The following is a 22,236-nucleotide window of genomic DNA, read 5'->3' on the forward strand; positions in this document are numbered from 1 at the left end:
GACATCATCTGAGGTATTAAAGGGCAGATAATCGTGGGTGCTTTGCCTGTTTGCCAGCATCTTCTCCTCTTCAATCTACTGCATTTCCAAATGTCAAAGTACACTAAATCCAAGACTTGGACTGCAGAAGTGAAGAAATACCAGGAGAAACTCTCTAGCTTTTATGAAAAGTTTTAAATAATCATTAGATGGGCTTTGTGAAGTGTCTCACAGACTGCACATGGACTGCCTAATACTCCATGTGAACACTGTTTAATAGTATAACCACTGCTAAACAGTCTGTCTCTATTCCTAAAACAGTCACAAAACCGCTCTTTTCAGTTCACACCTGAATCACAATACAGAGAAAATAGGTTTGAGAAAGAGAATATAGTTAAATTAAATATAGTTAACTAATTAATACAAGGAAAACAACAATTTCCTTTCTAAACTACAGAAATTCACTTATGTTAAAAAGGGTAAATGTAGTTGCCATGCAATCACACACACACACACAAATATGTACATACATACACACACAAACACACACACTCACACAAAGCAATAAAGTTGTAAGGAAATAGTTTTCAAGCTGATACTACTGCACAAATATTTTGCAATAAACTGAAAATATTACAGATAAATAACTAATGCCAAACAATGCCAAAGACCTTATTCTAGGCATACAGTAGACATGCTATTTCTGAGACTAAATGAATTTCTTTGTTATGCAAAACCCTTCAACCATAACTTCAGGAGGAAACATGAAAGGAAATGGTCTCACCTCATATTCGAAGTCTTCTGCTCTGTCTGCATCAGCCGGCGGGCTGGAAACACACTCATTATCTTCATAAAATCCGTGCCCCATTGCATGGAGAGAATGGCAGCTGTGGGAAACGCAGCAGAAGGCAGCCATGGATCACAATGACTACTCTTATGATTAAAATAGAGTTAAGAATCTCACCTTAGCCTTTTCAGCTTTGGAGCAAGATATGTTTGTGATTAAAAAGATTCTGCCTTCAACTTGCTTTTCTTTTTCCTTATTGGTAAAGCCCCTCACTGCCCTATTTCTGAAGGCTAAGGGGAAGGCTCTGGGTCCTAGATCCATTTTTGCAATGACACCAATGTCAATTTCCTCATGGTCCACGGTGCTTCATGGATTCTCTGCCTTGCTTCCATTCCACTGAGTGTGACAATAGCTGCATAAGCATGTTACATTTACATTTGCAACCAAATATGTGAAGATCCCAGGTCCAAACTGGCGTTCACTGGCATTTTCAAAAGCACATGTTTTTCAGACCATAAAATATACCCACATTGCTGTCTGCTTCTCAAGACTCTGTCCTACTGTTTTCTCTCATGAACCAACCCTCCCCTTTTATAAATGACATGCACACAGATAGTAAAAACATTCCTGGTGACAGCTCTCTGCCATTGTGGACATTGTCCAGTAAGTTCAATTAACCCTAACCCTAACTATCATAGACTAGCTCTCTGTTGTCTACCATGGTGAGGCCTATATCAATGTCCTCTTACAAAGTCAGATTAAATTCTCACCTGCATCTTTTATTACGACTATGGATGCTGGGCTACTAAAGCTAAGATGTGAGACCACCTAGCAAAAGCAGTACAAGGCAGAATCCTGGCTGCTTGTTTCCTGGGTAGATTCATTCCCTTTTCTCAGAAAACAAGGAGTCGGTGACAGCTCTTTGTCTGGGGCATTGATGTGTTCCTTTTGCCCCTCAGCTCATAAGAAGGGAACACCCCCATAAGTGAGACCTTAGTCATTTCACAAACATTTCCCTAGTGCCTTCCAGATGCCAGGCTCTGTGCCAAGGACTGGAAACCTGCTCATGTACAAAATCTAATTCTTCCCTATTCAATGGGGAAAGCAGCAGAGTGGCAATTTTAGTATAAGGAAATAATTAAAAGGGAAATATGGACACTGTGGCGTCATGCAGTGAGGACAGAGATGCTGCGGCTGAACCAATAGCTGCAGGATGCAGGACAAGCATTTCTCCACACCACTTAAGGAATGCCAGTCTGCACCCAGGGCAGAAGCCAGACTCTGGATCTCCTTGATAATGTGATTTTGGCCAAGCACCTTCACATGAGTCTCCTCATCTGCAACATCGGGATGGTAATAATATACTCATTCTGTCCCAAGGCTGCTATGAGGACTCAATGAGGTAGTCATGTAAAACACTTGGACTATTACCTAAAACATGTTATAGCTAGACAATGAAAGGTAACTTTCTGCAAGGCTACTGTGTGTCAGGATGTATTCATAAATTTCACTTGTTTGTTTACTTACTGTTCATTCCCTCTACAGAATATAAAAATACTAGGGATTAGTGGCTTTATAGCTCTTTTTTTTGTACCTGGTACTATGCCTAATACAAGAGTTATCTGATTGTGTAGTGGTAGAATAAAACCAGACACACAAATACAACACAGCCTATGCCCTCTTGCAAGCTGAAGTCTCAAGAGGTAGTTTCAAAAACTTGCTGGCACATTAGAATTGCCTTGAGGAATGTTTGAAAAATTGTTGTTGTTCAAGTCCACTCCAAAATTTCTTAATTAATTGGCTAGAGGCAAGACTGGTGATCTTCTTCTGTTTCTTAGGGTTCCCAGGCGAGCCCATTGTGTACCTGTGACTAACTGAAACAGGCAATGGAAGTAACTAATAGGCTAGGACTGGGCACAATAACATGGGTATTTTACAAAATAGAAGCTGGGATAGACAGAGCAGTGAAAATGCAGCCTGAAGGGACCGTTACTCTTAGGAAGCAAACTCTGGACAATGTGTGAAAATCGGTTAACACAGAGAACAAAATGTGTGGGGCAAAAAACCAGACAGGTGACATCATTTAAATAAAACACCAGCCTTTAAACTTGTAAGATTGGGAGGGAAATTCCTTTAATTGCTGCTGTTGTGTTTACTCTGTGAAAACTAGGGCCCTTTGTTTGCATCTCAACGTATCTGGTAATTGGTTTCTTTGGAGAATTGTTGTTGAATTAAGTCACTTTCTTAGATTCCTTTGTAAAGGAAGGAAAAGCAAGGGAGAGAGAGGTGACTCAGAGGAAAGTATGGTGCCAGCAAGTCACTTTCACCTGAGTCTTAATGAGACTCTTTTGGCAGCTTGGGCTAGAAGAGTTATTTCCCTGACTGGTACTCTGAGCCTTGGAGGGTAGAGAGAGGAAGGCTGGCGAAGGAGAGCCAGGTTTTTCAATGTGCCTTGGAAAGTGTGGTTCCAGAGTGCAGAGTGTGGCCAGGAAGAACTAATGGACAGCACACACGGTGGGGCGACCCGTCTGAGCTGGGAGCCTGTCCCTGGAGCTGTCAACTTCTGTGGTGGTGGACTCGTTCTAACACCTGCTCTAAGTGGTGAATGGCCAACCAGCAGGGCTTTAGGAGATAGGAGAGAAAGGGAGGTAGATACCTGTCTGAAAGCAGGAATGGACATGTGTCTGGCACAGGAGGGGTGAGGGGTCTCAGCTTTGCCAGGGCCATGATGTGTTCAAACGTGATGTCTGTCTGTGTGCTGGCGTTCATGAGCTGGACTTCTGGGACCATGCCGTAGGTCGGTCTGCTGAGGGGAGTCCGCCTTAACACCTGCACCACGATGGGCTCCTTGGCTGTTCGAAAGGCTTCCACTGCCTCTTCATGGGTGGCCTTTGACAGATCCTTGCCATTGACCTGTGAAGACACAAGGACAGTGTGTGACTTAAAGAACAGAAAGCTTCCAGGACAGACTGACCAGCACATATATGAATTGTTTGGAGGAGTATTTAATCAGACATTGACATTTGGTGAACTATCTGCCAACATAAGGAATCAACAAATTAAGAAAAGAAACACTTTTACAATTTTATGAACTATACCTAGTTGGTTAATAAAACACCATTAGAATTATTAATGAAGTTTTAATGGTTTAACACTGTATCAGAAAATGTCAGTCAAAATCTTTTAACTATGTAGAAACACTGCATATGTATGTACACAACACTTAAAAAATATCAATCTTTTGTGACATTTTTAGTATTTAACTAAAGATCCATCTGAAATTTACTTTTCCAGGACATTGTTCAATTTTCTTATATTCATCTTTATTCAAGACCACGTTATTGAATACATGTGTCACACGTCAGCATGACCCATCATCCAGTAGCATCAACATCACTGAAAAGATTGGGAACGTGCAGAGCCTCTGAATCTACCCCAGACCTGCTGAGTCAGAGTTAGCATTGTGGTAAGATCCCAGATGATTCAGACATACTTGAAAAGAACACTATTCTAAATGCCTTTGAGAGAAGATGCCATACCCCTTCAGGATCCTCACCCATTTTGGCACCTAACTCTTCAAGGTAGCTGCAGACATAAAAGATGGGTGAAGTTCTCATCCCTTCTCCCATATAGTCTGACAACTGTGACAGACCATTTGCAATTTGTGGCACTCTCCTTCACCTGTCTTCTAAGGGCCACTGATGCCTCCTGGTGTTTGTAGAACCCAAACTTTCTACATAGTTCTTTCCCAACTGCTCTTAAATGGTGTCCAACTATTGCCCTTGGAGAATGCAGAATTATGTGAAATCAATTAACTGTGGCTTTTGCAAACATAAAGAGATATTTAGTAGCGTAATACTGTCCCGAACATCCTACATAGTGTCATTCCTAAGCATCTATTTAAGCCACTGGTTTGTTGGTGAAGCAGTGATAACTGCCCTGAGTGTCTAACAAGGAAAGGAAGCCATGTTGGCTGTGGAACAATTGCTGACAATCAGATGAACACATTCTCTCTCCATGAGTAGATAAAGTGTGTCTGCTCAGAAGAAGTGTGGGGCAACTGGTAAATGATACAGTGAAAGCGTCATGCCATAGAGAGACAAGTTTAATGACCTAGGATAGCTAATTTGTTCAATGGACCCTGAAAGAGTTAATGTGCCTTCAAAAAATGAGCAATTAAGTTTCCACACAAGGAAAATCGTTCCCAGTTCCATTGTTGGATCACTAGGGGAGATTCAGATGGAGATCTCATTGGCATTTAGTGATATGCACACGTTCACTAACCTGCACATTCACATTCTGACTATTGTCTCTGTGTACTGAACTTGGAAAAGGACCCTAAGATTTCACTGATAGCACCTTGGAGTGTTTGACTTGGGCATATAAGATGGGTGCACACTGAATACCTAAGTACACAGAAATCATCCCTTGAGCTTGTCCTGGATGACTGTGCCCCAGGGCCAGAGCCACCACTATCTCCCTGTGGATAGGTAAACATAAACAGAGGCTAGAATTCAGGAGGACATTGCCATCCTCCAGGTATCCCAGTATGGTCAGTATTCTCGAGTTTCAGATTATGAGGAGGAGCAATCGGCAATGAGAAGCTTTAAAGATCTGAACAGAGGTGAGAACTGCCGACTCATTTCTGTCTTTTATCCTTAAGTTCAGTGAACTCTTTCTCTCTCTCTGAAAGAACTCCCAGTATATCCCTACCTACTTACCCTCTCCTGAAACTATGTTGCTGCGTTACCTTTATGAGGGCCTTGCAACAAAAACAACCTCTACCGGACAGTGACAGGGTGAAGTACCGAGCCTCTTGAAAGAAGTTTCAAGCACTGTCTAAGGAAAGGACAAATGTGTGGTCAGGCTTGCCTCAGTCACACATTAGAGTCTACTGGTGCATAAAGTGTGTCTGTCAGCAAGCTGCAGACAGACAATGCCATTAATCTAGTTTTTCCCTGAGGTGGCTTGATGTCTTGCCTATGTGTTAACCTAATTTTATGTTCAGTATTCATATTTGTTTCAGTGACCTTCAAAGCAAAAATGACTTTAAAAATTGAGTTTCCACAGACTGTGGACTGTGCCAGATAAGGTGGCAGACTAGGAACCTTGCTGCTGAAACTCGTGACAGAAAACAACAATTTAAAACACACTGAGCTCTTGATCTTCAAAGAGACAATGTCTATAAATGGCTGGTTGAAGCTAGTGGACATCTCTGCAGAGGAACAGGCAGGAAGGCTGAGAACCAGAGCTCTGCGGGAAGCCTTCTCCAGTGGGTGTCACACCAACCCGCCTAGAAAGCTGTCCCGGGGAGAGAGCAGTACAGTGGGGAATGAAGTGCTGTTCCTCATGCACACCGGATCTGTAGAACTAGAAGCAACCACGGTAGAGGCCAGGTGCCCCACTACCACATAGAGCCTGCCAGAGGCAGGGGGATCTGAGCACCTCACCCTTCATTCAGCACTGCTCTACCAGCATGCAATCTTCTCTTTATTTCTTATATTTTCTGCTTAAGTTCCACTCTTGAGTGCATGTGTCATGATGGTTTTGTTCTTGTCTTAATATTCCTTGGGGTTTTGTGACCACTGTCTGTGTTTCTCTGCCTAGTTCACTATGAGGCCTTCTGTAGTGCACTTTTTAGGCAATCTCATACCCTCCAATTGCTATATCTTTCTTTGCTGTTGTTCTATAATCCTCATATCCTTCCCCTTTGTCACTTTCCGAAACAGTATCCCAACTTTCCCCTCCTTGCTACTGTACAAAGTTGATCTATGACTTAACTCTTATCCTTACACACACTACTCTCTCATACTCTTAATCTTATTAACTGAAATCTGAATATACTTCATATTATCACTGGTTATTTATCTTCTAAACGTTATTGAAGTCAAAAGAGCCATTGTTATTAATTGGCTAGTATGATATTTGAATAGTAGTGATGTCACCTGGAATCAGTTAATATTGTACTTAGGGAGTAGTCCATAGATTGCACCAAACACCCTGGGCTCCTGAGCTAAGGAATTATTTTCTGAACAATGCATTCAACTCTACTACATCTAAGTATTATTTGACAGTTGCAAATACTTCAACTGAAATAAATGTAGCTGATAAAACTAAACCAAGCAATGAAATAATAAAATGTATAATCCTTCCCCCTAAAAGTAACACAATACTTTTAGTATGAGTTATATGAAAACCCAGAGAACTCAAAATAAATATTGTAAGTTTGTTCAAAGAAATAATCAAAGAGCTTAATGAAATAAGGCAGAATAGGAATGATATGAAAGAGGAATCCAACAAAAATACAGAAGTACTGGAGAAAAATTAAGTTTGAAATGCTGGCAATAAAAATCACAATGAGTCAAATTAAAATAGACTAATGAATGGAACTAGAAATAAAAACATTCTAAGTGAAAGCCAGAAAGACAAATACAGTATGTACTCACTCATAAGTGGATATTAGATGTAACCAGCCCCAGAGATGCTAGGTAACAAGAAGTACCCTAAGAGAGACACATGGATCTCACTGTGAAGAGGAAATAGTTGAGATGTCCTGGGTAAACTTGAGGTGGAGGATGGGAACATGAGGGATCAGGATGGTCTACTTAGCGTGGAATAGAGGTGGAGAGTAATGAAAAAGATATCTTGATAGAGGGGGCATTATGGGTTTAGGCAGAAGCCAGGTGCCAGGAAACTCTCAGGAATCCACAAGGATGACCCCAGCTAAGACTCCTACCAATAGCGGAGAGGGTGCCTGAACTGGCCTTCCCCTGTAATCGGATTGGTGACTACCCTAATTGTTACCATAGAACTTTCATCCAGTATCTGGTGGAAGCAAATGCAGAGATCCACAGCCAAGCATTGGGCTGAGCTCTGGGAGTCCAGTAGAAAAGAGGGGGATTATATGAGCAAGGAGGGCAAGATTATGATGGGAAAGTCCACAGAGAGAACTGACTTAATCCTATGGGAGCTCAGAGACACTGGACAGCTAGGGAGCCAACATGGGACTGACATAGGCCCTCTCCATCTGTGTGACAGTTGTGTAGCTTGATCTTTTGTGGAGTCCCTAGCAGCGGGACCTGGACCTTTTCATGATGCTTGAGCTGCCTCTCTGGAAACTACTCCCTATGATGGATGCCTTGTTTAGCCTTGATACAGTGGGGAAGAGCTTGGTCCTGCCTCAACTTGAAGTGCCATGCTTTATTGATTCCCAAGTGAGACCTTACTCCTTCTGAATGTAGACTTAGGAGAAGTGGATGGGGGAGGGGAGTGGGGGAGGGAACTGGAGGACAGAAGGAAGGGGAAACTGTAGTTGGTATGTAAAATAAGATAAAAAAGGATCTCCAAAATCTCATTCATTGAATACATTAGAGGACAAAATATTGGAGCTTGAACATGTGGTCTAATGAGGACAAAGAGATAATGATAGTAAGGCATCAGTGAGCATTCCAGTCAAGTAACACTGTAACACTCTGAAAGGCACAAACCTGAGTTTATTAGACATACAAGTGTAATCTTGTTCTAAAGGCATAGGAAACATTTTCAAAAGAATCATAACAGAAATATCCCAGAGTGAAGAAAAGAGGTACCAATCCAAATATAGGAGACATTAGGAAACAAGAAAGACCAAAACATTATCTTCTACCATTATATGATATGATGCCTAAAACAGAACAAAAATAGATTCTTGAAATCAGCCAGAAAGAAATACTAAAATACATTGTGCTGGCTAGGTTTTGGTAAATGACACAGTCTAGAGTCACATGAGAAGATAGAATCTGAAGTAAAAGCATCCATCATGTGAGGCTATAGGCAAATCTATGTGTATTTTCTTAGTGATTAATATGTGAGGGCTCATTCCATTTTGGGTGGTGCCACCCCCAGGTAGGTGGTCCTAGCATATATAAGAAAGCAGTCTGAACAAGCCAGTAAGTAGCACTCCTCCATAGACTCTGCATCACCTCCTACCTCAAAGTTCCCACAAAGGATCCAGGTTCAGTTCCTAGCACCCACATGGCAGATCATAATCAACTGTAACTCCAGTTTCATAGGATCTGATGTAGTCTTTTGGCCTGCAGAAGTGTGACATTCACTTGGGAAAGAAAAAACATCAGTGGTCTTGCCCACAGGTAGACATCACATGACACAATACTGACCTTCTAGTAAAAATGTGCAATAAAGGCATGAATGGTATGGGGCTAATCAAATACCATCTGACTGAATTTGAAGCCTGCTCCTTAGGAGAGAATTTATGTATGAAACTGTAAAACTGTAAACCTGAAGTCGATGGATGAGGAGGTCATAGGCCCTGGGAAGAAACATACTATTATACTGCTGAATGGCTATGGTTGTCAAACTTCCATCTACATATTTTTGGACCCACAGACCTGGGCTGTTCTCAATCTTCTTAGAGAGGCTTCTTTTTACAGTGAGCACTACTTAATACAGAGACACATAACTTCTCAAAGTTCTGAGAATAAATGCCTATGAGTGCTTAGCTATGAATGCCAATCCCATTCCAAGGCTCCTGAAACATCTCAGAAGAAGGGACATGAAGAATGTCAGAGCTTGGAGAGGAAAGGAGCCATGCAAAATGCTGTCTTTCCTCTGGATAAGATGTGGCCATTGCATTCACAAACTTAAGTATCTGTGGTTGGTTACCAGCATAGGAATTTTGCAAGGTCAAGTCAATCACCGTTCCAGCATGGAGAGAGGAGGGGTTCAGGAGGTACACCCCTAGCTAAGAAGCTGCTGGCAGTCCCTGACTGTTGGGAAGGGAGAGTCAGTTTTCTTTGGGAGTGTAGTCACAGATAGGCTTCCAGTGCTCTAGTGGATGAAGCCTTACATGTTTGCACATGGACTCAGTGAGTTAAAAACAAGAAAGAAGGCATGAAGTTGCAAAAGGGGTATGTTATGGGGATTCCAGGGAAGTTGTATGGTGGCAAACTGGGTGTCGATGTGATGGGGAGAACACCTTACACATGTATAAAACTCTCTAAAAATTAAATATAATATTAAAACGAGTTTTTTCCATAACCATTCCATGTGTACCTATGTGCTAAGGTTAACTTTGACAATTTTAGTCTGAATAATAAAATCTTCAGAAATGTAAAATGTACTGAAAAGTATTTTAGGATGTAAAAATACCCACTAGTTCTCATGGCAACATAAAATGTATGCCAATATTAACATTTATACAGTAAGACCGTTTGCTGTTTATTCTATGACCTATACACCTATTCATTCACAACTGTGGCATTTATATGCAAATTTAATTCTTTGCTCTAAGAACAGTCCAATATAATCTTTCAAAAGGACAGTCAATGTAATCTCAAATCTCTTACTTCCCTGTTGGATAGTGTTCTTTTCTGTCACTTACCATATGGCTGACCTCTATTTTCATAAGCCATTTAATATCTCTCAAAGTAAGGAGGTCTCTGACCTTTAAAGGCTCTGATGCCCCATGTGAGCTCTAGAAAATGCAAAGACTACCAACACTAAACACATTTTTTTTCACTTCACTTGAAGTTCATCAACATATTGTTAGCCTTCCAAAAGGTCACCATTTTATAAATTACGGCTTTCACAACAGAAGAAAGAATAGATTAATTAGGATTTATCTGGCAGTTGCTTTGCTCAGTTATCTGCAGGTAGCACTAGGAGGAACAATATTTGGGGAATACCTAAGATTAACTCTGATTAAATTGTGCAGAAAATTAATAAAGTTAATTAATAATAATAATAATAAATTAGTTATAAGGCAGTTTTTAAAGTAAGGGCGTTTGGTGTTTCATGGATCCTGCCCTTATGATTTTGAAACATCATTGCTGTATCCTCGTCCCCCTTTCTTTTCATATCCGTCTATGGTTCAGTCTTAAATATGATTTTGTATGGACAATGCACAGTGCTTATTTGTTGTGTAATTTAGAACAGGAGGTAGAGAAGCCATCTATCAAAGGTACCTACTTGAGTATAATGTTAACCATGACACATAGTATAAACATGGTCATCTTCCATTGCTAGAAATAGGAAAGTTGATTTTGGGGAAGATGAACAGGGACAGAGAGGCATGGAAGCAAAACCGATGGAAAGGTGTGATTTTAAAATAAGCCAAGTCACAGGTCAGAGCTCAGTCTTCATGCAGAGGGGTTTCACGAGGGGTTACAGTTTGATTCAAACATGCTGTAGAAAATAGGATTCTGTGAAAGAATTTGAGATAGAGTGAGTGAGAAATCAAGTCCCATAAAGCAAATTATACAATTGCATCTGTCACTATAATAGCTAGAAGTTTGATAAGGATATCTCTAGCATACTACAGTTCTATTTCAAAGATGTAATTTCATTTCAATTACAGAACAATTGCCAGCATTGGTGTAGTTGACATTGGATAACAGGCTGGCCATCTCAGAGTGAGGACTGTGACCTGAAAAGGTATATAAACCACTTGATTCAAGGTAAGTGGGAAAGCCTACACATTATAAAAAAGTAAGGTACCAGAAAGGCCAAGGCAAAGAAGAGGAGGGAGAGATGCCAAGCATAAAGTTCCAGAACAAATAGAAGCATGGAGCTCTATCTTCATGCATATGAAATAGTGGAGTGGGTTATCCTCAGGCAGACTAGCTAGTTGGATGAGGGAATGCACATGCAGCTTAAATAATGACAGAGGATTATCCACAGGAGGACTAGATACCAGCATGGGGCTATGCTCATGCATACTAAATAGTGTGGGGGGATATGCTCAGGAAAACTAAATTGGAGGCTGGATGCAAGTGAATATTCTTAACTGAATCAAGTGTATATTCTGATTACCCAATGAACACATGTGATAGGGTGCTAATGTCTGATCACATGAAGTTCTTCCCTCAGTCAGTTCTACATTGAGAAATAGTTCTAAGATGGCTTGTAATAAACATACATACATATTTAGATGTATGAAAATATGTCATATTTTAAAGTTTTTTCATTATATTGGTGGCTCAATCTTAAGTGCATAAAAATTCACTTTCTAGCAGCCTGTGCAAAGGATGTGTGAATTCATTTGTTGTGGCAGATGGACTAATTAATCCACAGCAACCTGTGAGTTTAAGGAAAGAAGGCAGCTTTTCATATATGAACTATATTATGGTAACATTTCACAAAGCTGCTGTTTAATCATCACCTACCATTTCGGGTGCACTGCAAAAACCGGTCACTTACATGACACTTCCCAGGGGCCAGTTGTCTCCATTTGGATACAAGTTGCTCCTCTGATTTTTCCTCCACATCCACCCACATAGACAATTCTCTTGCATACCCAGGAACACAGCTGGCTCCCTACTTTTTAGTTCAAAGAAACCACCAGTGAGTAGCCCGTTCTAGAATTAGCTATCTGGGACTGATGAGAGTTTTGAGTCCTCCATGCCTCTTAAGGAAAACAAAGGTTTCTAAGCATCTATATCTTACAAGAGAATAAATATAAGAATACTTAACAAGCTGCATGTGGTAGCAAAGTGTTTGATGCCAGCACTTGGAAGGCAGAGGCAGGTGGCTCTCTGTAAGTTTGAGAAACACCTGGTATACATAACATGTTCCAAGACAGACAGGGTTACATAGAGAGGCCCTGTCTCAAAAATTAAAAAAAAAACTTAATAAGGGAAGTATAGATACCAAGGATCATGTAAAGCTATGATCCAATTTCAAATTGAAAATATAAATGACTAGAGTGTTATAATTCTGTTTGGACATGGTGCTTCACCTGGTAAGCTTACAGTACCTTCTACATTTGCTCCTAACTGGAGCTCATTAATTTTGCCTAAGACTCAAAAGTGAAAGTACCTATTTTTAACAATTAAATAAAGTCTCTACTTGCTAACTGGAGAGATGCTACAAATCATGCTGTAGTGACATGTCACAGAAATTGGAAGTGATACTTCAATTTCTATTAAAATGGTTGGTATCAAAATAATTCAAAATAACTCTAAACCTCTTCATTAAAATACTATGACATAATTTTCAAATTAGTTTGAAATAATTTCAGCATGTACCTTCCCCCCTTTTCTAAACTTTAGTATGCTGATTCCATGAAGACTCCTCTTATGAAAGTTGAGTGCCACATATGATGTAAAGCACAGTAAAAGTAAAAGGAATCAGGGAACATAATGTATGAAGTCATAGAAGGAAGGCTGTATGTGCTTGCATTGCACACACCTGTACCCAATACTCTGGAGACTGAGAAAGAATTGTGAGTTACAGGTACATAGCAAGAGCTTTTGTTAAATACATTTAAAATTATGGAAACAACCTCTTGAGTGACTAAAATTAAATTGGATTTTTTAAAACTAAAAAATGTTATCAGTGAGCACAACAGTTGGTGCTGGGTAGGTGTATATTCATTACTCATATAACTAGTATGTAAAAACATAGACTGCATTGATCTCCATATCTGTTGTGTTCAGTGTCCTCCTCAGACAGTCCAGTGGTTGGCTTTTGGAGGAAATATCCATGTCACAAAATGAGCAGGATCACTCAGAAGTGGGGCTGAAGCTTCTTTCTTCTTGTCTGGACAATAAGGGGGAGTGGATTCATTGTCTTGTGTATGAGTGTGCCACAGATTCCCTGGAGCTAGGAAACTCCCAGGTTGTAGGCGCATGGTTGACCCAGATAATGCAAATTCCAGACATTGCAACCTGCTGTTCTGTCCACTGATTTGGGGTCTTTTGTGCAGAAAAGAAAAATGGCATGCTGACTGCAGACTCTCTGTCAACAGTTGCTGGTCTCGTGTATGTTTGCGTGCATGCTGCATGCTCTGGACTTGTTTGCTACTCCAATAGAGACCATTGCTTAAGTTATAACTTGTGACGTTTTTGGATTCTTTCTTGCAGAGTGTTTTGTATGGCGTTGTGGTGGTTTGAATAAGAAAGGCCCCCACAGGCTCGTATGTTTGAATGTTTAGTCATTAGGGAATAGCACCACTTGCCAGGGATTAAGAGACATGAATTTTTGGAGTTGGTTTGGCCTTGTTCGAGGAAGTAAGTCACTGGGGATGGGCTTTGGGGTTCCAGAAGTCCAAGTCAGATTGAATGGCTCTTTCTTCTTCATGCTGCTTCAGATTCTAATGGAAAACTCTCAGCTCCTTCTCTAGCACCACGTCTGCCAGTGTGCCACCATGCTTCCTGCCCTGACAAGAATGGACTAAATCTCTGATACTGTAAACCAGCTCCAATTAAATGTTTTCCTTGGTAAGAGTTGCCATGGTCATGATGTCTCTTCATAGCAATAGAACACTAAGACAGACACCTTAAAGCAACAACATAACAAAACAGAGTAGGCTAAAATAAATGATATATATAATTCTATTGAAAACTTCCAACAATTCAGAAAGACTCTCAAAGAACTATGATTCAGGAGGCTGAAGCAGGAAGGTTGCAGGTTTTAGTTTGGCTTATGCTACCTAGTAAGACCTGGTCTCAATGGAATGGGGGGGATGTCACAACATCACAATAATGGTCCAGTGTGCTGCTCCATAATCTAACCAGAGTTCACTCTGACAGAATTTCTTAGATATAGCCAATGATCACCTTTTGCTTTCATTTTCACATGTAAAGAATCCGTTGTGATCTTCTCAAAACTGTTCATGAATTAATTTATAAGCATGCTGACAAGACCCCTCTGAGCCTCGCCTTTCACAATCGTGTTTTCCTCTGTTTTTTTTTCTTTGCCTTATGTTAGAATCAATTGTTTCTTCTGTCCTTTTCTTATCTAGTTGCCAAACTCGATGCAGTCACTTTTGGGATTTAACACATTATGAGTCCTATATGTGGCCTCCGCAAGCATCCCTCTTCCTACATGTGGCTAGCTCACCAATGATGAGGAGACATTCTTTTTCCTGTGTGGCTTTCAGGTTGCCAGTTCTTGGTATGATTTTGCTCACATCCCTTTCCAGGTCTACAGACCAAAAAAAAAAAGACTTTTGTCTAAGCATCTCCCTATTCCTATCACCTTCTCCAAGTCTGTCAGATAATATGGAACACATGATAAAAATGGATTGCACATTCCTAAGTTGTAAGTAGATACTGAAAGAACTCACTACATAAAACCAAATGCATTCCACAACCAATATGTTAACTAGATTAATTCATTTTTCCACAGTGCAATAAATACTAAAACACCACATTATAACCCATAAATATGTACAACTATCCTTTATAAATTAATAATCAGATAGGCTTCTCTTTATTGCTTGTCCCCAGAATTTTTCCCTCATTTGCCAACATCTCTTCGTTTTTTCCTACATTAAATCTCCCGCTTATATAACCCCTATGGAAATAGAAGCAGTCATCAAAAGTCTCCCAACCAAAAAAAGTCCAGGTCCAGATGGCCTCAGTGCAGAATTCTACCAGAAATTCAAAGAACAGCTTATACCAATTCTTCTCAAAGTGTTCCACACAATAGAAGCAGAAGGGTCTTTGCCAAACTCTTTCTATGAGGCTTCAATAACCTTGATCCCCAAGCCACACAAAGATACAACTAAGAAAGAGAACTTCAGACCAATATCCCTCATGAACATTGATGCAAAAATACTCAATAAAATACTGGCAAATCGGATCCAAGAACACATCAAAACAATCATTCACCACGATCAAGTAGGTTTCATCCCAGGGATGCAGGGATGGTTCAACATACGAAAATCCATCAACGTAATCCACCATATAAACAAGCTGAAAAACAAAAATCACATGATCATCTCACTAGATGCTGAAAAAGCCTTTGACAAAATCCAACACCCCTTCGTGATAAAGGTCTTGGAGAGATCTGGGATAACAGGGACATACTTAAACATAATAAAAGCTATATACAATAAACCAACAGCCAACATCAAACTAAATGGACAGAAACTCAACGCAATTCCTTTAAAATCAGGAACAAAACAAGGCTGTCCACTCTCTCCATTCCTTTTCAACATGGTACTTGAAGTTCTAGCTATTGCCATACGACAACAAAGGGGGATCAAGGGGATACAAATTGGGAAGGAAGAGGTCAAACTTTCACTGTTTGCAGACGATATGATAGTTTACATCAATGACCCAAAGAACTCTACCAGGGAACTCTTACAGCTGATTAACACCTTCAGCAAAGTGGCAGGCTACAAGATCAACTCAAGAAAATCAGTAGCCCTACTATATACAGATGATAAAAGGGCTGAAAGAGAAATCAGAGAAACATCACCCTTTACAATTGCCACAAACAACATAAAATACCTTGGGGTAACGCTAACCAAACAAGTGAAAGACCTGTATCGTAAGAACTTTGAATCTTTAAAGAAAGAAATTAAAGAAGCCCTCAGAAAATGGAAAGATCTCCCATGCTCTTGGATAGGTAGGATCAATGTAGTAAAAATGGCAATCCTGCCAAAAGCAATCTACAGATTCAATGCAATCCCCATTAAAATCCCAGCACAATTCTTCACAGACCTTGAAAGAACAATAATCAATTTTGTATGGAAAAAAAGACCCAGGATAGCCAAAACAACCCTGTTCAACAAGGCAACGTCCGGAGGCATCACCATCCCTGACCTCAAGCTCTATTATAGAGCTATAGTCCTGAAAACAGCTTGGTATTGGCACAAAAATAGACAGGTAGACCAATGGAATCGAATTGAAAACCCGGGTATTAACACACACACACACGTATGAACATCTGATCTTTGACAAAGAAGCTAAAAATATACAATGGAATAAAGAAAGCATCTTCAACAAATGGTGCTGGCATAACTGGAGACTGGCATGTAGAAGAATGCGGATCGATCCATGTTTATCGCCATGCACAAAACTTAAGTCCAAATGGATCAAAGACCTCAACATAAATCCAGCCACACTGAACCTCTTAGAAGAGAAAGTGAGTGGTACCCTTGAACGAATTGGTACAGGAGACAGCTTCCTGAACATAACACCAGTAGCACAGACAGTGAGATCAACAATTAATAAATGGGACCTACTGAAACTGAGAAGCTTCTGTAAGGCAAAGGACACAGTCAGCAAGACAAAAAGGCAGCCCACAGAATGGGAAAAATATTCACTAATCCCACATCTGACAGAGGGTTGATCTCCAAAATTTACAAAGAACTCAAGAAGCAAGTCTCCAAAACATCAAAGGACCCAATTAAAAAGTGGGCTGCAGAACTAAATAGAGAGTTTTCAATAGAGGAGTCTAAAATGGCTGAGAGACACTTGAGAAAGTGCTCAACATCCTTAGCCATCCGGGAAATGCAAATCAAAACAACTCTCAGATACCATCTCACTCCTGTCAGAATGGCTAAAATCAAAAACACCAATGACAATTTATGCTGGAGAGGATGTGGTAAAGGGGGACACTCCTCCATTGCTGGTGGGAGTGCCAACTGGTTCAGCCACTTTGGAAATCAGTATGGAGATTCCTCAGAAAAATGGGAATAAACCTACCACAAGACCCAGCAACTCCACTCTTAGGCATATATCCAAAAGATGCCCATTCATACAACAAAGATGTCTGTTCCACTATGTTCATAGCAGCTTTATTTGTAATAGCCAGAACTTGGAAGCAACCTAGATGTCCCTCAACCAAAGAGTGGATAGAGAAAATGTGGTACATTTACACAATGGAGTACTATTCAGCAGAAAAAAAACAATGGAATCCTGAGATTCACAGGCAAATGGATGACACTAGAAGAAACCATCCTGAGTGAGGTAACCCAGTCACAAAAAGAGAAACATGGCATGTACTCTCTCATATATGGATTTTAGACATAGATCTGGGGAGTGCCAGCCTACAATCCTATGGCCAGAGAGTCTGGGAAACAGAAACTTCATTTAGTGGCTGATCGAAGAAGAGGCAGACTCCCTCGGTTAAGTACTGAGCTGAACTCAAGAAAGCCAGTAACAGAGAGGGAGGACTGATGATCAAAGGGATTAAGACTGGGCTGGTTTAACCCCCAGAAACAGCTGACCAGACAAAGGTTAACTCTTGAATCCCAGGCATTAGCCTGGGAATCCAGCATGGGACTGATCAAGACCCCCTGAATCTGCGTGTCAGTGAGGAGGCCTAGGTACTCTATTGAGCCTTGGGCAGCAGATCAGTACCCATCCCAAGTATACACACGGACTTTGGACTCCCATAGAACAATGTGAGGTGCACTCTCACCCTGAACTCTTGGGGAAGGGTCTAGGCCCTGCCCTATATGAAATGACAGACTATGGACACCCCCATGGAGGGCCTCACCCTCCCTGGGGGAATGAGGGTATAACGGGGGGGTTGGGGGAGGGAAAGGGAGAGGGACCTGGAACTGACTTGTGAAGCAACCTTGTTTCTTATCTAAATTTAAACTGGAAAATAAAATAAAATAAAATAATAGAAAAAAATCTCCCGCTTAATTATTCCTGCCTTGTGGTTCTATCCAAAACTCTGCCCAATGTCAGTAGCCCCCATTGACCTGCCATAGTGGCACAACTTGCAGTGTCAGCACTTCAGAAACTGAAGAATAAGGAAGATTCTGAGTTTGAGTCCAACTGGGTTACACAGTGACTCTGTCAAATAACAAAACAACAAAAAACAAATGAACAGGACATGCTCAGAGTCACTTGAGGACTGGAGATTGCCAGTGTCCTAGTCCCTTTCGCAGCCCTCAGAACGAAGTAGGCAAGGGCCTGTTTTCAGGCCTGCCTTCTGGTGCCCTACTTGGAGCCACTGGAGGCCTGGGACCTGTGTACTGGAGATCCCATCCTGGAGGGGTCCAGCCCACCCCAGAGACTGCCAGCTTGATAGTCCCTTTCTCCACTCATTGCACAAGGAAAGCTTGGGCCTGTTTCCAGCCTGACTTCTAGTGCCCTATTCAGAGCCACCTGAGGCCTGGGGACTGTGCAACAGGAATCCCATCCCAGCGGTCCAGCCCACCCAGAGACTGGGAAGACCCCCTACAAGTCCTGCCTCCACCCCCGGGAAGAGGAGAGCCATAAGAATATTGGACCCGCTTGAAACCACCGGAAGGGAACCTTGGACAAGTACCTACCAGGAGAGGGAGAGACTCCGCCTGCACCCACTGGAAGAAGGGATGGGAAGAAGACAATATAAAAACAAACCCAACAACAGAAAAACCAATGTGTCACCACCAGAGACTAGGGTCTCTACACCAGCAAGACCTGAACATCCCAACACAGATGAAGCAGAAGAGAATGACCTTAAAAGCAACTTGATGAAAATGACAGAGGCCCTCAAAGAAATGGAAGAAAAAACAAACCAAAAATAATACAAGAAATCAACAAATCTCTTAAGGAAAGACAAGAAAAAAATAATCAAACAGATGAAGGAAGCATTTCAAACAGTTTAAGACCCGAAAGATGAAATAGACAATAAAGAAAACACAAACTGAGGGGATGCTGGAAATAGAAAAGCTGGGTAAACGATTAGAAAATACAGATCCAAGCATAACCAACAGAATACAAAAGATGGAAGAGAGGATCTCAGGAGGTGAAGATATAGTAGGAGAAATAAATTCATCGACCAAAAAAAAATCTTAAGTCCAACAAATTCCTAACACAAAATATCCAGGAAATATGGGACACTGTGAAAAGACCAAACCTAAGAATAATAGGTATAGAAAAAGGCAAAGAAACCCAACTCAAAGAGGCAGAAAACACATTCAACAAAATCATAGTGTGGTGCCCAATGTCACGAACAAGTCCAAGGCATCAGGAAATGAAACACAAGATGTCCAACCATTTGCTCTAAGAGAATGTGTCTGCCACCTTTATTGCCTATGAATGTGTGTATATATGTCTCTAGAGCAAGTACTTAAAATCTTTCTCTTTGTCTTGTAGAGAGGGAGCAGGCAGGGAGCAGGCTTATATATAGGACAGTGGAAAAACCCCAGGTGGAAGAGATCATGTTTTCCTTGTGCTAGATGTTGATGTCAGTGGGGCAATGCGGGAGCAGTAAGCCAGGACTAGAAAAAGAGGATGCACCTGTGGCTATCAGCAACTCATAGACCTGTGGGGGCTAGGGCCCAACACATAGAAGAAAACTTTCCCAATCTAAAGAAAGACATACCAATGGAAGTACAAGAAGCCTACAGAACACCAAATAGAGTTGACCACAAAAAAGTCCCCTTAACACATAGTAATCAAAACCCCAAACACACAGAATAAAGAATATTAAGAGCAGCTAAGGAAAAAGGCCAAGTAACATAGAAAGGCAAGCCTATCACAATTACACCTGACTTCTCCATGGAAAATCTGAAAGCTAGAAGGTCCTGGATAGATATTCTACCAACACTAGAAGACCACAGATGCCAGCCCAGACTACTATACCCAGCAAAGCTTTCAATCACTATAGATGGAGAAAGCAAGATATTCCATGACAAAACCAGATTTAAACAATACATATCCACTAATCCAACCCTACAGAAAGTTCTGGAAGGAAAACTCCAACCCAAGGAAATTAACTACAACCAGAAAAATGTAGGCCATAGATAATCCCACTTTACCAACAGCCATAACAAAAAGGGGTGGAAATACACACACAAATCCACCACCACCAACAAATTCAAAACAAACAAGAATGAGCAATCAGTGGTCATTAATTTCCCTCAATATTTATGGTCTTAACTCGCCTATAGAAAGACTAAAGCTAACAGAATGAATATGAAGACAGAATTAATCCTGCTGCTGCATACAAGAAACACACCTCAACTTAACAAGGAAACAAAGGAACTAATAGAAGTTATGACACAATTGGTTTTAACAGACATATATAGAACACTCCATTCAAACACAAAAGAATATACATTTTTCTCAGGGCCACACAGAACCTTCTCAAAATTCGACCATGTACTTGGCAACATAGCAAACCTCAACAGGTACAAAAAAAAATTAGAAGGTTATCTAGGGTACCTTATCAGACCACCATGCTTTAAAGTTAGAATTCAAAAACAACACAAATTACAGGAACCCTACGAACTCATGGAAATTGAATAATGCACAATTGCACTATTCCTGGGTTAAGGAAAAAATGTAAAAAATTAAATACTTCTTAGAATTCAATGAAAATGAAGACACAACATACCCAAACTTAGGGGATACTTTGAAAGCAGTACTAAGAGGAAAGTTCATAGCACTAAGTGCCCACATGAAGAAACTGAAGAATAGTCACATTAGGGAATTACAGCAAAACTGAAAGCTCTAGAACAAAAAGAAGCAAACTTACCCCTGAGAAGTAGACACCAGAAAATTATCAAATTGAGAGCTAAAATCAATAAAGTAGAATCTTGGTAAACAATACAAAGAATCAATGTAACAAAGAGTTGGTTCTTGGAGAAAATCAACAAGATAGCCAAACCTTTATCCATACTTATTAGCAAAATCAGAAATGACAAGAGGGACATAAAAATGGACACTGAGGAAAACCAGAGAATCATCAGGGCATACTTTCAAAACCTGTACTTCTCAAAATTAGAAATTACAAAGAAAATGAACAATTTTCTGGATAAATATCACTTACCAAAATTAAATCAAGAACAGATAAGCAATTTAAATAGACCTATAACCCCTAATGAAATAGAAGCAGTCATCAAAAGTCTCCCAATAAAAAAAATCCCAGGGCCACATGGCTTCAGTGCAGAATTGCACCAGAAAAGAACAACTAACACCAATTCCACTCAAAGTATTCCACACAACAGAAGCAGAAGGGCCATTGCCAAAATCTTTTTACAAGGCTTCAATAACCTTGGTACCTAAGCAACACAAAGATACACCTAAAAGAACTATATATCCATATCCCTCATGAACACTGATGCAAAAATACTCAATAAAATACTGGCAAATTGGATCTAAGAACACACCAGAAAACTCATCCACCATGATCAAGCAGGCTTCATACCAGGGGTGCAGGGATGGTTCAACATAAGAAAATCCACCAATATATTCCACCATATAAACAAACTGAGAAACAAAAATCACATGGTCATCTCATTAGATGCTGAAAAAGCCTTTGACAAAATCCAGCACCCCTTCATGATAAAGGTCCTAGAGAGATCAGGGATAATAGGAACATACCTAAACATAATAAAAGCAATATACAGCAAACCAACAGTCAGCATCAAACTAAACAAAGAGAAACTCAACACAATTCCTCTAAAATCAGGAACAAGACAAGGTTGTCTACTCTCTCCATTCATCTTCAATATTGTACTTGAAGTTCTAGTTAGAGCAATAAGGCAACAAAAGGAGATCAAGGAGATACAAATTCTAAAAGACAAAGTCAAATTTTCACTATTTGTAGATGATATGATAGTTTATGTGAGTGACCCAAAAAACTCTACCAGGCAACTCCTACAGCTGATAAACACCTTCAACAAAGTGGCAGGATACAAGATTAACTAAGAAAATCAGTAGCCTTATTATATACAGACAATAAATGGGATGAGAAAGAAATCAGAGAAACATCACTCTTTACAATAGCTGGTG

At 40.4% G+C, this 22,236-nt stretch overlaps 1 protein-coding gene across 1 annotated transcript in view; it reads right to left on the reverse strand.

Moving 5' to 3' along the window:
* The window catches only part of Pdzrn4 (PDZ domain containing ring finger 4), a 344,244-nt gene that overhangs the window by 70,995 nt on the left and 251,013 nt on the right, over positions 1–22,236 (reverse strand). The window contains exons 4-5 of the mRNA XM_005067131.4: positions 3,423–3,679; positions 764–866 (exon numbers count right to left, since the gene is read on the reverse strand). Of these exons, the coding sequence (XP_005067188.1) occupies positions 764–866; positions 3,423–3,679 (360 nt within the window). The remainder of the gene's footprint in view (positions 1–763; positions 867–3,422; positions 3,680–22,236) is intronic.

The sequence above is a fragment of the Mesocricetus auratus genome, unplaced genomic scaffold, assembly GCF_017639785.1.
Source record: "Mesocricetus auratus isolate SY011 unplaced genomic scaffold, BCM_Maur_2.0 Super-Scaffold_100010, whole genome shotgun sequence".
In the NCBI taxonomy this organism is placed as follows: domain Eukaryota; kingdom Metazoa; phylum Chordata; class Mammalia; order Rodentia; family Cricetidae; genus Mesocricetus; species Mesocricetus auratus.